At 43.2% G+C, this 13,974-nt stretch overlaps 1 protein-coding gene across 2 annotated transcripts in view; it reads right to left on the bottom strand.

Moving 5' to 3' along the window:
• Positions 1–2,767: 2,767 nt before the first annotated feature.
• The window catches only part of EXT2 (exostosin glycosyltransferase 2), an 81,382-nt gene continuing 70,175 nt past the window's right edge, over positions 2,768–13,974 (bottom strand). For both annotated transcript variants that reach the window (XM_065685290.1, XM_065685291.1), the window contains 2 exons: positions 12,870–12,952; positions 2,768–5,483 (listed from right to left, as the gene is read on the bottom strand). In XM_065685290.1, coding sequence (XP_065541362.1) covers positions 5,345–5,483; positions 12,870–12,952 — 222 coding nt within the window. In that variant the 3' untranslated portion in view covers positions 2,768–5,344. The remainder of the gene's footprint in view (positions 5,484–12,869; positions 12,953–13,974) is intronic.

Genomic DNA, 13,974 nt, shown 5'->3' with positions numbered 1-13,974 from the left:
ACTGCTGTACAGAATGAGGCAGGGTGTAGAAGAGAGAAGCTTCAGCCTTTAAAAGCACAGTGTGCAAGAGCAACCACACCTCATATCACACATGGAAAACCTCACATGGGTCTGTATAGCCAAAATTCTTGGTCAAGCAATCCAGCTTTCACCTTTTTCCAGTCCTCCAGCAACTAAAATTTAGGTTAAAAATCCAGTAGATGTGACTTAATTATTGGGCTGGTAGTTTCTTTTTCTTATGACTCTGTAGAAATACTCACATGGGTTATTTCTCTTTATAAACACACAGTTATCCCATTGCCCATCTTATCTGTTGTCTTCCCCATCCTGCATACCGTCTGGTAGTGAGCACTGATTCAAGTTTGCAGACCTAATGAAACCAGGACAAAATTGCCTTGATCTCAGCCCACAGCCACTGCAGCGCTGTCCTGCTTGTCTGCAGTCAAGTAAACAGGCATTTAAAATGAGTAAAGGAAATGTGAAGGGGAATTACTGGATCCTTTTTCAGACAAATGAAGACAACAAACAGGCAACCTTGTAGGGAGAACCTTTGAGCTGCCCTGTTTCCAGTCGGAAAACTCCCTGTGTGCTGTTAGCTCCACACCACTCCACTTAATTGCCTCAATTGTCGCTGTTATCCTTTAATGGGAAACACAACTCGCTTTCAAAGCAACCACAAGAAGCTGCAGACAGGGGAATCCTGAAGATCAGCAGAGGTGGGACTTCATTACAGCCCTTTCCATCAGGCTGAAATTACACAGAGTGCACCAGGAATGTCACTAAATGGCTTCAAGCCAGGGCAGGCTTGACTCAATGTCAAGGCTAACAGTCCTCTGCCTTGGTACTGAGCTACCCCAAACTCCAAACAAACACTTTGGTCAAAAGCGTGGTCATTCTGCTAAAACACAGGCTTGGGTATTGGTGTTCAATCCTGGTTTTAACCCACACAACTCCTAAGGCTTTGGGTATATGACGGTCTCTCTCCATTTCCCTATCTGTAGTTCCAGGTTAATCTATACCCAAGGCAGAAGGACCATGAAGCTCAATGTACTGTGCTTAGATAGAGCAGTGGCAGGCTGTATATAAATATATAATTAAAAGGTATATTATATATGTATATATATCATTGAAAGAATTTACACCATCCTACATGCACTCCCAACACTGCAAGATACAACCGAAGGATCCATGACTGAACAGTAAAGCACAATCTAACCTATTTTTCCGCTAAGCAAACACCTCTTGTCTACATATCAATGGTAGCAAGAGGACTGAAGTGACTACCTGCTCATGGATAACCCTCACATCCTACCGAAAGATGCACAGAACACCATGCTCAGAGTTTTCTGGCAGGTTTTGACAGAAAATTATTGTTTCCAGCCTGAAAATCAAAAGGAAAAGACAATACAGGTGGAATACCTATCTTCCCAATCCTTCAGGACCAGACTGAAGTTAGCAACTAGACCAACTGGATGCTCATTTTCTAGCATATATTTAATCTAACACAACTTTGCAGAATATGTTGTTTAAAGATGCAAGTCTTTAAGAAGAATGATGAAAAAAGTCATACTCACTCTGTCTGATCTCTGGCCATGGGATTTAAAATCCATCTTCTCACCAGCACCAGCAGTTTTAGTTTGTCTTTCCTGTATTGTGCTGTAGCCCTGTTACGACAGCAGCTTCAATGGGATAGGGCCTGGCAGAAGATTTATGCACTACCAAGTAATCATTTTCCTGGTGAAAAGATGCTCTACTTTGAGAAGCACCCACAGTACCAGGCATTCATTATGGCGGGTGTTTATGCCAAATCTTGAAGGTATTTTAACATTAAAATTGCCCACCTAAATCCAGTTTCACGTATCTCAGTATAGCACTCTTCCAGAGTGCTCAGCACTCACCAATACAGCCTACAAGCAAAATGAGCCTGAAGTGCCGAACATCTCCTAAGTCCCACCTCGCAATTATTGTGCTCTCTGTGTCTCCGAGGCCCTGGAGTTTAAAAGGCCCTTGAACTGATAATTGACAGGGATAAACTACTTGCTGCAGTAAGGCATATTTGAACCGCACCAGCGGAAGCATGATGGATGGCAGGAGATTCAGGAGTAGGAGCTGGAGATGGCAGGAGACAGTAATTCAGAACATTACAGCTCGAATTGGCATGTCCTGTAATGAGATAGTGGAGCTGTGAGGAAGGAAAGAGTCAACATGTTGTAGGGAGAGCTGGTCATGCTAAAAATGTATCCTTAAGACATTACTGGCAGGGCAAGCACTATGGCGCATCACACCATCACACCTATTGCTATGCACAAGCAGCATGCTCCAGTGCTGCAGCACCTCTGGAAACAAAGAGCTGCCACCACACTGGATTCCACAGTCTCCATGGCTCCACCAAAGCTCTTTTCTCCAAAGCACCATTCTTTAACATTTGCTGTCTCTCTTCACAAGAAGAGAAAGGATCTGTTCCCTATTTCTCCAAGATAAATGCTACTGTCAAACCTTGGCAGAAAATTAGAGTAACATCTACTCTCCTCAAAAAGGTGACTGGGATGAATTCGTGCAAAGCCAACTTCTACTTCAAAGACGACCATCCAACTCCAGTTATGGGAAAGACAAAACACGGACAGATCTTTCTGAAGTACAGTGTGCATATTTGAGTTTAACACAGATTTATGTAGTAAAACAGCCTGTCGCTGCAATTCTCCCTTCTAAATGCATCCATGTTTCCTTGTGCTGCTCCAGAAGGGAAACAAAATGAATACTCCATGGATTTACTTTTTAATATACCAATATTAACTTTTTTTTTATTATAATATATATACAATGAAAAGTTAAAAATTATCTTAAAGATTGACAACAAACGCATTTGAAATCAGACATACAGGTACATCTTACCTTCGCACTTTCCATCAGGAACATCACAATTACAAACATAGGGGGAAAGCAGACCATTTTACATTGGATTTTTTACAGTTAATTGCCCATTTTCTCCATGGCACAAAACAGAGACAAATTACCATCTAAATGAGATGCAACTGTAAAATGCCAAAGGATAGTACCTGATGTTACGTCACTGGATATTTTGTGGATGCTTTGGGATGCAGGCACAAGGGCCTGTTGCCTTACTACTGACCTGAGACTGTAAATCAGTTTAGGAGGGCTGATTACGCTGTCCCCACTTAATAATATTCCATCAAACATTTCAAATCCTCCGTGTGCCTTTTAACACTGTGCAAAACTGGCTCACTGAGAAAGAACCAGGAAATCACAGCAGCTTCACTGCCCTGTGTAAGGAAGATGTTGTAACTCAGTTAAACTGCTTTGGCCTGCCAAGCTGAGATCAGCCCCAAAAGAACAGCCAAAACTGAAGTGACTACTGCATTGTCACAATGACCCTTTCAAAGCAAACTACTCAAGGGAAATATGCTGGTATCTCCTGATGCTCAAGCACCACAACATAAATCAACAGGAAGATCCAGAAAGAAAGTTCATGGCAATGAACCTGAGAGGCTGTAAAAGAGGAACAGCAAGCAACAAACCTCCTTCTCTCTTGTGACACCCACTGTGCAGACAGCAGTTGTTATCACTGCAACAGCTATCCTAGCTTCCCAATGCCCCCTCCCACAGCAACTTAGGAACGAAACAAAGACTGCAGGGAAAAACATTTACTAGTAATTAAACGTTCCCAGAGAATCAGATGATACAGTTTACAGGCACATCCCAGGGGAGTTATGAAGTGAAGCATCCCCTCAGAGCTATTGTTCCAATATGATTTTCATTCACAGCACATCCACTGCATTGGGCAATAAGATAAGTCTTAGTGGGGGTGAGACAAATAGGAGCAGATGTTTCCTGTTTCTAGCCTGACTTTCATTTGGTTTCTGTCATTGCTGCGTATCCAGCTTAGGAGAGGGGGTGAACCGTGATGCCTAACACTTGTCCTATTGTTTGGGGTTTGGCAAAATCTGAGGAATAAGGTTGCTTGCAGTGAAACAGAAAAACAGCCCATCAAGTAGGATTGTCTCTGTAGCTGGCAGTAATGGAGGTTTCAAAAGACAGTGAAATCACCCGTATCTGGTAACAAACATTTTATCAGTGGTGATGGAAAAGAGATCCTTTTCTCACCCCAACTTGGGATCCTCTTTAACACTAAAGGGCAAAAGTAACGGTCCAGGCAATTTTACTTCTCATTTTGTTGCATTTAGTTTTCTAATTCAGGTTCATTTCAGCACTGAGAAACAATTCCAGTGCTGCATGTTTCAGTGGTGGCCTGTTGCTCCTTAAACTACAAGCAGAAGACTGAATGGTAATTCACAGGAATTTGTAAGTGTGCATTAATAGTGTCTCGTACATACACACATCCCTCCACACGGAAGCTCTAACCGAGAAATTCTGTAAGTTAAAGGGTTTTACAAATCAGTACTACAACACATGCTTGCTGAAGAGGATTCAGATGTGAAGAAACTTACTTTCTAACTGTTCTTACCTATGGCTGTGACATAAAACTGTGACCTGGCCACTGTTTTGATAATGAAAATAAAAAACATAGTAAGACTGAAAGACACATCTTTTTTTCCATTGTAACACAACCAGTTTTGATGCAGAGTCACAGTCTCTTGCATGGATGTAGCAGAAAACCTGAGAAGAAGAGGTGCAGCAACTGGGGTTCTCTTCCTGCAGGTCTCTGCTCTGAAGGAGACCATCCACCCAGCTGCTGCGTGTCTCAATTTGCACCACCACAACTTATGAAACACAAAATGCTTTGCCCTTTAAGGCATGTGACAACACACGGCTTTTTGTTGCTGATGTTGTAAAAAGATAAATGCTTGTCTCACTATGCAGAAGAAAATGATTGTTACGCAGTTGCTTAAGCCAACAATTAAGCTCAAAAGACAGAGGCCTACCAACCACACAGGCAATAAGCTCCTCTGAAAAGGGAGCAGCTATTGCAGACAGTTGCTTTGGGTGGACGTTACAACCCAGAGAGCTGCAGCACATTTGATAGGAGAGGTCAGTCATGCCAGTCAGAGAGCGAGATTCTGGTTTATTCTTCCAGATGCATAAAGTCTCCTTTGGAGAAAAGTTGGGGGGGGGGGGGGCATTTCTGCAGGGCCCATGAACAGATTCAATCCTCTGTGATCAAAAGAGAAGCAGTTTTTCAGTTTTCCATTACACCTCTGTGCAGTGTACAAGGAAGACAACATACCAGAACGCAACATTCATTCCCATCTCCCTCAGACGTAACCCACTCTCTAGTGATTCTTCAGGGCCACATATTCCTTTTAATTCCTTTTTAGCACCTTTTCAGCTGTCGTTTTCATCACTCAGGGTTGTCTCACAGCTGCCTTTACAAGCTGCCAATATTGGGAAAGCTCTTCAGTTTCTCAGGAAAGTCATCTTTGTACAGCACAGGGTCAGCACGGTGCTCCACCACTTTGAGAGGCATGGTCCCAAAGACAGAGGCAAACTTATTGATGCATTCAGATCTGGTGAAAGGGAAAAGCAGCGTCATTAAGAACCCCAACAACTGGGCTGGCTACCAGCTCCCACACCAACATAACTGGGAGAAGCCTTCCCTCTTGTGCTTGGAAGTATTTCAGCCATGCTGGCTACTAGTAACTAAAAAGAGAGCCTCACTGCAGAGAGAGCTGCAAAGAAGCTGGTGTTCTTTGATTTATCCATTTAATCACAGAGACGAGCAAGGGGATGCTGGCAGCAGCACATGTGCACATGGAGGTCAAAGCTTCCCTTCTCCCTCCCCCTAGAATTCCAGTCATTCTTAAAGCAATGTACATGCTGTAAACCAGAACAGATTAACTGCCAACATGTCTCTTAAAGGGCCACTGTTGGGTCACGCTGGCTCATAACAAGGGTTTTGCAAAAGCCAAGCCTTTGTGAAAATGGAGTTCGAAGTAAAAGTCTGGTTTTTTTCAGGCTTCTTCAGAAGCTCTATCTTTTCCCATAAAAATGAATGTGTATGGTCAGCACTGATTGCACTGTAACTTAAAAGTGAAGCTGAATTAAAACTCTAAAATTAAACCAATCAGTTTATCTTCCTTGTCTAAATACAAAGATCCTGAGCAGTTAAGGCACATTAGCACAAAAAAGATGGGACCGCTGATGACTCTTTCAGTTTTAATAACCTCAGGTGTCAGTAATGCTGCGGAAGGGAACAGCCATGTGCTTCAAAAAGCACACAGATGTTTAACCTTACATTGCTCCTTTAACTCTTTCGCTGAAAGAATTTCCCTACCTGTGGAAGCAAGGCAGGGAAACGCTTGTCTCACACTCCCCCCCACAGCTCAGCTAACATCAGCTGTGTACTTGATAAACCAGCTTTTAAGAACCTGAGACACTAAGAACCATGACAATGGTCCCTAACACATAATATCAGACAGCTACAAGAAAGCAGGTCACATTTCTTTTGCCATTCAAAAGCGAAAACACAAAGTGAATGAGTATTCTGATTCAGATACAGAGGCTGACGTGCTGCAGGCAGTCCCAGAGCAGGTCCCCTGCTCTCCAACCACTGCACCCTCTCCCGACCCCTTCGAAGGGTGAGGGGGTCACTGTGGCTCCAGGATAATTTTCCTCAACAGACCCGGTCAATCACAGCAACTGAGTGTGACAGCTTTGTGATGGGGACTGCTCAGCACTGCCCCAAAGACTCTTTTGAAGTAGATGGGACAGCAAGACTGGCTTTCAAAATCAATTCCTCAGCCTCTGAGCCATCCCATGGCTCCCTCCTTAACTAAACGACTGGAAAGCACAAAGTCCAGGTTGTTAATGTGCTACATCTCTACGTGGCTGTTTTAAGCTACAATGGTCACATTTCAGAGCATTTTATGACTTCAGAAAAGTGGCAGAAAACTAATTCAAATACTTGAATAAAATATTTATATTCAGGTAAATGCAGATATTTCACTTCCTGCTGTGTTCTCATCCCCTCATACTTCTTCCTACCTCCAGATTCAAACCTTTGGGCTAGGAAACAAACAAGGAATTCAGAGTGTAAGAGGAAACTCAGTGCAGTGGAAAGCAACCTCTGGAGCTGGCTCAAGCACTATTTGCTCCTGGGTAGCACAGATCTGGAACAGCGAAGGAGCCATCAGTCAGGACTTAAGTGAAGAGACCCAAGTTCAGTCTCTTCAATAACAAGACGAACCATGAGGAGGGTGAGCTTTGGGCCATAGGCACAGAAAGGTTACAGTAATATGGACACCAGGAACTGAGTGTTTTCTCCTGGAACACCAATCTGTTGCCGAAGTGAGATACCTTAAACACATCTGATTTTCAGGTAAGGCCACACTTCCAAATGATCTGTTACTTCTGAGGAACGTGGCTAACTGTAATGCAAGGTGTGTGCATTGGAGAAGTCTTGTGGCAGGAAAACCAGAGACTTCACAGGCGAGGAGGTAGATGCACTGAGTGATGCTCATGTGAGGAGTTTACACAGCTGCTGGCCCTCACTGGTCTCTGGAATACAAGAATACTTCCAGTCTACTGGGTCAAATCCTGCCTCTAACAGTAATGACTGAAAGACATTGTAATGTAACAGCTGCTTGGTGGCCAGTGTGAAATGAATTAGTTATCTCAGCCTGCTGCTGCCTGGTAGGCAGGTGGCCACATCAGATCAGCCATTGTCACAACCAGAACTAAGCAAAAGACAGGACTAAATGGATAATGGAGACAAAAGTGACCTCTTCCCTCCAAAGGTTATACTCCCACATCAAAGATGAGGTCTTCCGAGAAAGTATCCAGATGGAATCCTCCTACAATAGCTGGACTAGATGGCCTTTGAAGGTCCCTTCCAACCCAAACTATTCTATGATGCTGTGATATAGCCGAACTTATTCTGGTGGCAAGACCATGTAAGACCAGTACACTGCATCTCTAACCACCAAGAAACCATTTCATTGTTAAAGAAATGAAGAAATGGAAACCCCAGTATGTTCTAATCACTCTGGCTGAATTAGCAAAGTTAGTCCTTGGGAAATATCAAATTCAAAGATCAGAAACAGGCTTTTTTAGATGAAAGAAACGTCATACACAAGCCACAAAATGTGTTTGAAGGAAAGGCGCCGCCTTCCAAAAATTTTCTGCACTGAACTAAATCACTTGAATTCCAATACCTTTGCCACTTTTGGACAATATAAGTCCATCATCAAGGACTGTAGTGACAGAACATGGGGTAATGGCTTTAAACTTTAACAGGGGACACTTAGACATAAAGGAGAAACTCTTCGCTGTGAGGGTGCAGAGGCACTGGTACAGGGTGCCCACAGAAGCTGTGGCTGCCCCATCCCTGGCAGTGTTCAAGGCCAGGTTGGACACAGGGGCTTGGAGCAAGCTGCTCCAGTGGAAGGTGTCTCTGCCCATGGCAGGGGCTGGAACTGGATGAGCTTTAAGTTTCCTTCCAACCCAAACTATTCTATGATTCTATAAACCAGAACGGGTATCTAAAACATTAAACTTTCAGAGCTAGATAGCCAAGAGAATGTAACATGCCATCTTCATATGGAGGGATGTGTTCTTCTTGGCTGTGTCAACAGCCTTGCAAATTCATACTAACAGAGGCATGCTTCTTTCCAAGAATTATCTGGGGTTTTAACTTGCTTTGCTGACACTATGCAGCTGTGCTCAACAACGAATTAAGACTGTGTGAGCTTAGAACTCAAATGCCCTCTTGCCCATGGCAGACTGGGTGAACTTCATGTCTGGGAAGGCCTCTCTTCATCAGTTTCCTCTCCCTTATAACCCAAAGATTTTTTGGCAGGGTAACTTTGCACCTGCAGCCTTTGGCCAACTGCTACCTGGTCCATTTGCTTCATAAGGGAATAGCTTACTACTTTGACTCTAATAAACACAAGTCCTAAAGAAGACACTGCTGTTAATGTGCCTGCAGAAGCAGCTCAGCCCTTTGTTGTATTTACTGCACAGGCAGTTGCCCTCTAGGCTGCATTTTACAGAGTTTCTCTTTTTTCAGAGCCAGATGCAAAGATGCTAAAGGCAAAAAACTTGTTGCTAAACAGCACCTGTAAATACAGGGATTATGAGATCTTCCTACAGCTTCATCTGTGACCCGACGTAAAGGCTAACCTAGGGCAAGAAGGGGATTCCTGGTTCAAAGCTTTCTTTGGTTAATGTATTTTAATGATGGAGCTTGATAACCCTGGGGACTGAAGTCTTTTATTTGTATCAGTGAAATTACACAGCAGGAAGAACAGCAGTGTTGGCTTTCCCTTGAGTTGTTGTAAACATACTTCAGTACTAGTCTAAAAACCCCCTCTTAATACTGAAGATAAGAGTTCAAATGTGCCATCTATCCTTTGTCTCTGCTGGAAGTGTCAAAACGCCCAACAGAACTGGTTAGTTACATATCCCTCCTGGATAGATCTTCACAAATGACTTCTCAAGCATCTTATACTTACAGAACAATCATCAGGCAGTTGCTGGGCATCTCTCTGCTATTTCTGAACCAGAAATGTAACAATAAATGTTGTGCATGCCCAAGGCAACCCCACTAAAACGCTTGTTCCGCAAACAGTAGGTTCATCCCTGAATATCCAGGCAAGTAATCAGCTCAGACCACCTGCTTTGTGATGTGTGAATACTAAAGAACAAGGAGTCAGGCACTTTGGGAGGCTGTAAGTGGAGCTGATAATGGCTCTTTGCCTGATACCCTAGGTATTGTTCTTCTTACCCAACACTGTAAAGTTATCTGCACAAAGTTATTCTTTGATAACATGACAGGGATTCCCTGATGCCATAAGAGCCTTACTGCTCCAGAATTACTATCATTCATTACCCACTTAAAATTAATAACTAGCTTCAAAGATTCAAAGTAAGAAACCCTTTCAGATTTTCAAATAACTCCCTTATATTGGATATAGTTTGCCGATGACACCAAGCTGTGTGGTCCGGTTGATACGCTGGAGGGAAGGGATGCCATCCAGAGGGACCTTGACATGCTTGTGAGGTGGGCTGATGCCAACCTTATGAAGTTCAACCACGACAAGTGCAAGGTCCTACAACTGGGTCGGAGCAATCCCAGGCACAGCTACAGATTGGGTAAAGAAGAGATTCAGAGCAGCCCTGCAGAGAAGGACTTGGGGGTGCTGGTCGATGAGAAAATGAACATGAGCCAGCTTCAGTGTGCGCTCGCAGCCCAGAAAGCAACCGTATCCTGGGCTGCATCAAAAGGAGCGTGACCAGCAGGTCGAAGGAGGTGATCCTGCCCCTCTACTCTGCTCTTGTGAGACCTCACCTGGAGCATTGTGCGCAGTTCTGGTGTCCTCAACATAAAAAGAACATGGAACTGCTGGAACAAGTCCAGAGGAGGCCACGAGGGTGATCAGGGACCGGAGCACCTCCTGTATGAAGACAGGCTGAGGAAGCTGGGGCTGTTCAGCCTGGAGAAGAGAAGGCTGCATGGAGACCTCACAGCAGCCTTCCAGTATCTGAAGGGGGCCTATAGGGATGCTGGGGAGGGACTCTTTGTCAGGGACTGTAGTGACAGGACAAGGGGTAATGGGTTAAAACTTAAACAGGGGAAGTTTAGATTGGATATAAGGAGGAAGTTCTTTACTGTTAGGGTGGTGAGGCACTGGAATGGGTTGCCCAGGGAGGTTGTGAGTGCTCCATCCCTGGCAGTGTTCAAGGCCAGGGTGTATGAAGCCTTGGGTGGGATGGTTTAGTGTGAGGTGTCCCTGTCCATGGCAGGGGGAGCTGGAACTAGATGATCTTGAGTCCTTTCTAACCCTAACTATTCCATGATTCTACAGATAATAACAACACAGGGTGAGAAGGTATTGGGTGTAGCATGTTTCAGGATATTAATTGAGCTTCAAAATGAAGCCAGAATGAATACATGCAAACTGTGTATCACCCTAGATTTTCTCTTGCACTCAGACTCTACCCCAGCATGTATTCCTTTGGCTGAGCAAATAAAAGTATGTGGATTTGCAGCCAATCTAACATGTCCCACAACCCAGGTATCTCCACTGTTGGAAACTACAGAGAAGCAAAGCAGCAGTTCCAACATGTTCTCAATAAACTGTCAATGACACTTTACTCTGAGGATACAAGAATTGCTACAGACATGGAAACATGACCTTTACCCTGCATTATAATGTACTGCGGACCAAAAAGCACTTTTCCATCTTCTGTTTTCATAGTTTTTATCTTAATGAGAACCTAGTTCATGATCAAAATTCCTATGTGCTGTTGTAATGCTACTAGTATGATCACAGGAAAGCTCGTCTGGCTTCAGGCAGTGCATCCTGTAAAGCCAGTGCAGAACTGCTAGACACAGGACAACCTCTTGTGCTTCCCCTTCAGTTCACGTTTAAGATCTACAAAGCTTCCAACCCCTTCCTTTAAGGGGTTTTCTGCAGAGTATTTTTTACCACCTTAATGATGCATGTTTTGCTTCTGACTGCCATATTCCTTTTTCAATTACTTATTATACATCCAATCTAAATAATTTGTCACTAACCTTCGTGGTTATGCTCTTCAATATCTGGCATGATGCTTGGTTAATAGTCAATCATACATATGTGTTTGTATGTGTTGTATCTTGTGTGTTTACACATCAGACACATGTATGTACTCCTCTTGTAAAAAAGCCCCAACCTACTAATGAGTTCTGCATTAGTTCACTGCATATAGTATAATCCATCAATATCATTTACATTACTAAAGGCCAGTAAATGGATACAGCACTTCAAATTTGCTGAGTGCTACAGAGAAGGACAGAAAAAAACCTCGCTATTAAGATGGTAACTGGTAAGATATCCATCTTATGTGTCTCAGGGCAAATCTGAAATGGCCTATTTTAAATGCAGGTCAGGTATTTTTTATTCTGTCACCTCTCCAGGTGGTCTTTTCCTGCACTATGGCTACCCCTGCTTACCTACCCCATCAATCCTAAGGCTGCAAATTATTCTTCCCAAAGTTTGCAGGAGAGATGCAACCACACAAGAAGCCTGAGGTGAAATGCATCTGTCAATTCCAGATCCCAGGTTAGTTTCACCTAATAACTAGCATGGCAGGAGGGTTGGAACTAGATGAGCTTTAAGGTCCCTTTCAACCCAAACCATTCTATGACATAGTTCTTTTCAAACATGGGTGTTGACCAGCTTTGTAAAAGTGAAGGAACTTTCCCTTATTCTACACATTCAAAAGCCAAGGCAGAGGGAAGGTTAGCGCCTTGGTCAAGGCTGGAAAGCCATTTTACTGCCAAGCAGAGAATGCAGTTCTTATACTTACCAACTTCCAGCATTCACTCTCAACATTCACTGCTTTGCATATATAAACTTAATTTCAAAACTGAATTCTCACAGAAATATAATAATGCTAGGATTGTCAAAAAATGTGACATGCAATAGTGAGGCAAATGCCCTTCACTGGAGGAAGCAAAGTGCTTCACAGTCTCTGGAGGAAAGACAATGTACAAACATCCATGCAAATAGCATTATGAATAACTTATATCCTTGTATCTCTTTGGTAAGCTAGCAACTGCCTGGTTCAAAGAGATCTCTTACTCACTACAGCTGATGTGCCATAGAAAAACATAAATGTGGTATTATTGAAAGTAGTGAATTTCACATGTGTCCTATACACTTTACAGCAAAGCTGCCAGAAATAGTGCCCTTCTAAAGTCTTTTCTTGTAGTAGTCCACTTCTCAGTGTCACATCATCCATTATAGGAATGACTTTTGCTGATCATATCCATGCGACATTCTTTCAAAATGAGCAATTTACAGCAATACAACCAGTGAGCGTTTTTGATCCCAATTTAATGAGACACAGGATAAGATTCTAAGGAATCAGAACAAGGCAATCAAGGTGAATAAAGGGTGGTCACTCACCTTTCCACCATGTGTGTCTGGTCCAGTGATAACCCATCAATTGCCGTGCATTCTGGACATTTGAACTTCTTCCGTGGGGTCACCTGCAGAAAGGCACGCCAGATATCATCAAATAGCAACAGAAGGGACATTAATCTCCTTGCTCAGAGAGCAGTGCAATACCTCTGAACATGCCTGCAGTGTAAGCTGAGCTGGCTCAAAAAGGAGGGGGGTTAAAAAAAGGGAAGAAAAAAGCCACTCCATTCCTCCATTCAGCTCCATCTGGCCCGGCTGACTGCAAAATTCACAGGGGCCCAATAAAAACGGCTCGGAGGATTTTTTTCCTTCTGTAACTGAAAAGAAGTGGCGATGACAAGCTCCTTAATTCCTGTTTAATGACTGTTTTCTCACTGCCAAGGTCCCTGTATAAACACCATTTGTTCTTGCAGCCATAACAGCGATGAAATATAGCTTCCCATACTTCACCGTAACGTTAATCCAACAGACGCTCTTTTGCTCACTCCAGTTAGAGCTGACTGGCAAACCCTGCAAGACTCTCCGAATCGCACAGAGGTGCCAAATTACTCTGCTGTGCCCTCATAGAGCTCAAAACCTTTCTCAGCAAAAACACACACTTTATCTTCTAAAGGCTTTTCTAGGAAACACAGCCACCAGCCCCAGCAAATGATGATGGACAGAGGAGAAAATGGACCCTGCTAATTGAAGTAACGCCTGGTGGCCTCTAAATCTCATTCCAACTTGACACACTTGGAAATGAATGTACAGAGTGAATGTCCAGACCTGAAAACGTGTCGAAACATGTCAGGAAATTAATTCGGGGATAAAAAGTTCATTTAAAGCTGATCTTGCAATTAACATTCTTGCAATTAACATTCCTATAAATCAGCTGTTGCCAGGCCATGACAAAGAGAGCTGCGGACAGTTGGCAATTTCTTTCTGCTAGTGATCCCAAATAGTTAAAATATATGTATGTGGGTGTGTGCATATATATATATGCGTACACACACACATATATATAGCTATCATTTAAACCACCTTCTTCAGACCTCATCTAGATGGCTAAAATAACCACCAGAAGCAACTGGTAAAACAACAATTTGTTCTT

Source organism: Lathamus discolor, chromosome 6, assembly GCF_037157495.1.
Source record: "Lathamus discolor isolate bLatDis1 chromosome 6, bLatDis1.hap1, whole genome shotgun sequence".
NCBI lineage: Eukaryota > Metazoa > Chordata > Aves > Psittaciformes > Psittacidae > Lathamus > Lathamus discolor.
Note: the sequence above shows the minus strand (reverse complement) of the source record. Positions and strands in the feature narration are given on the sequence as shown.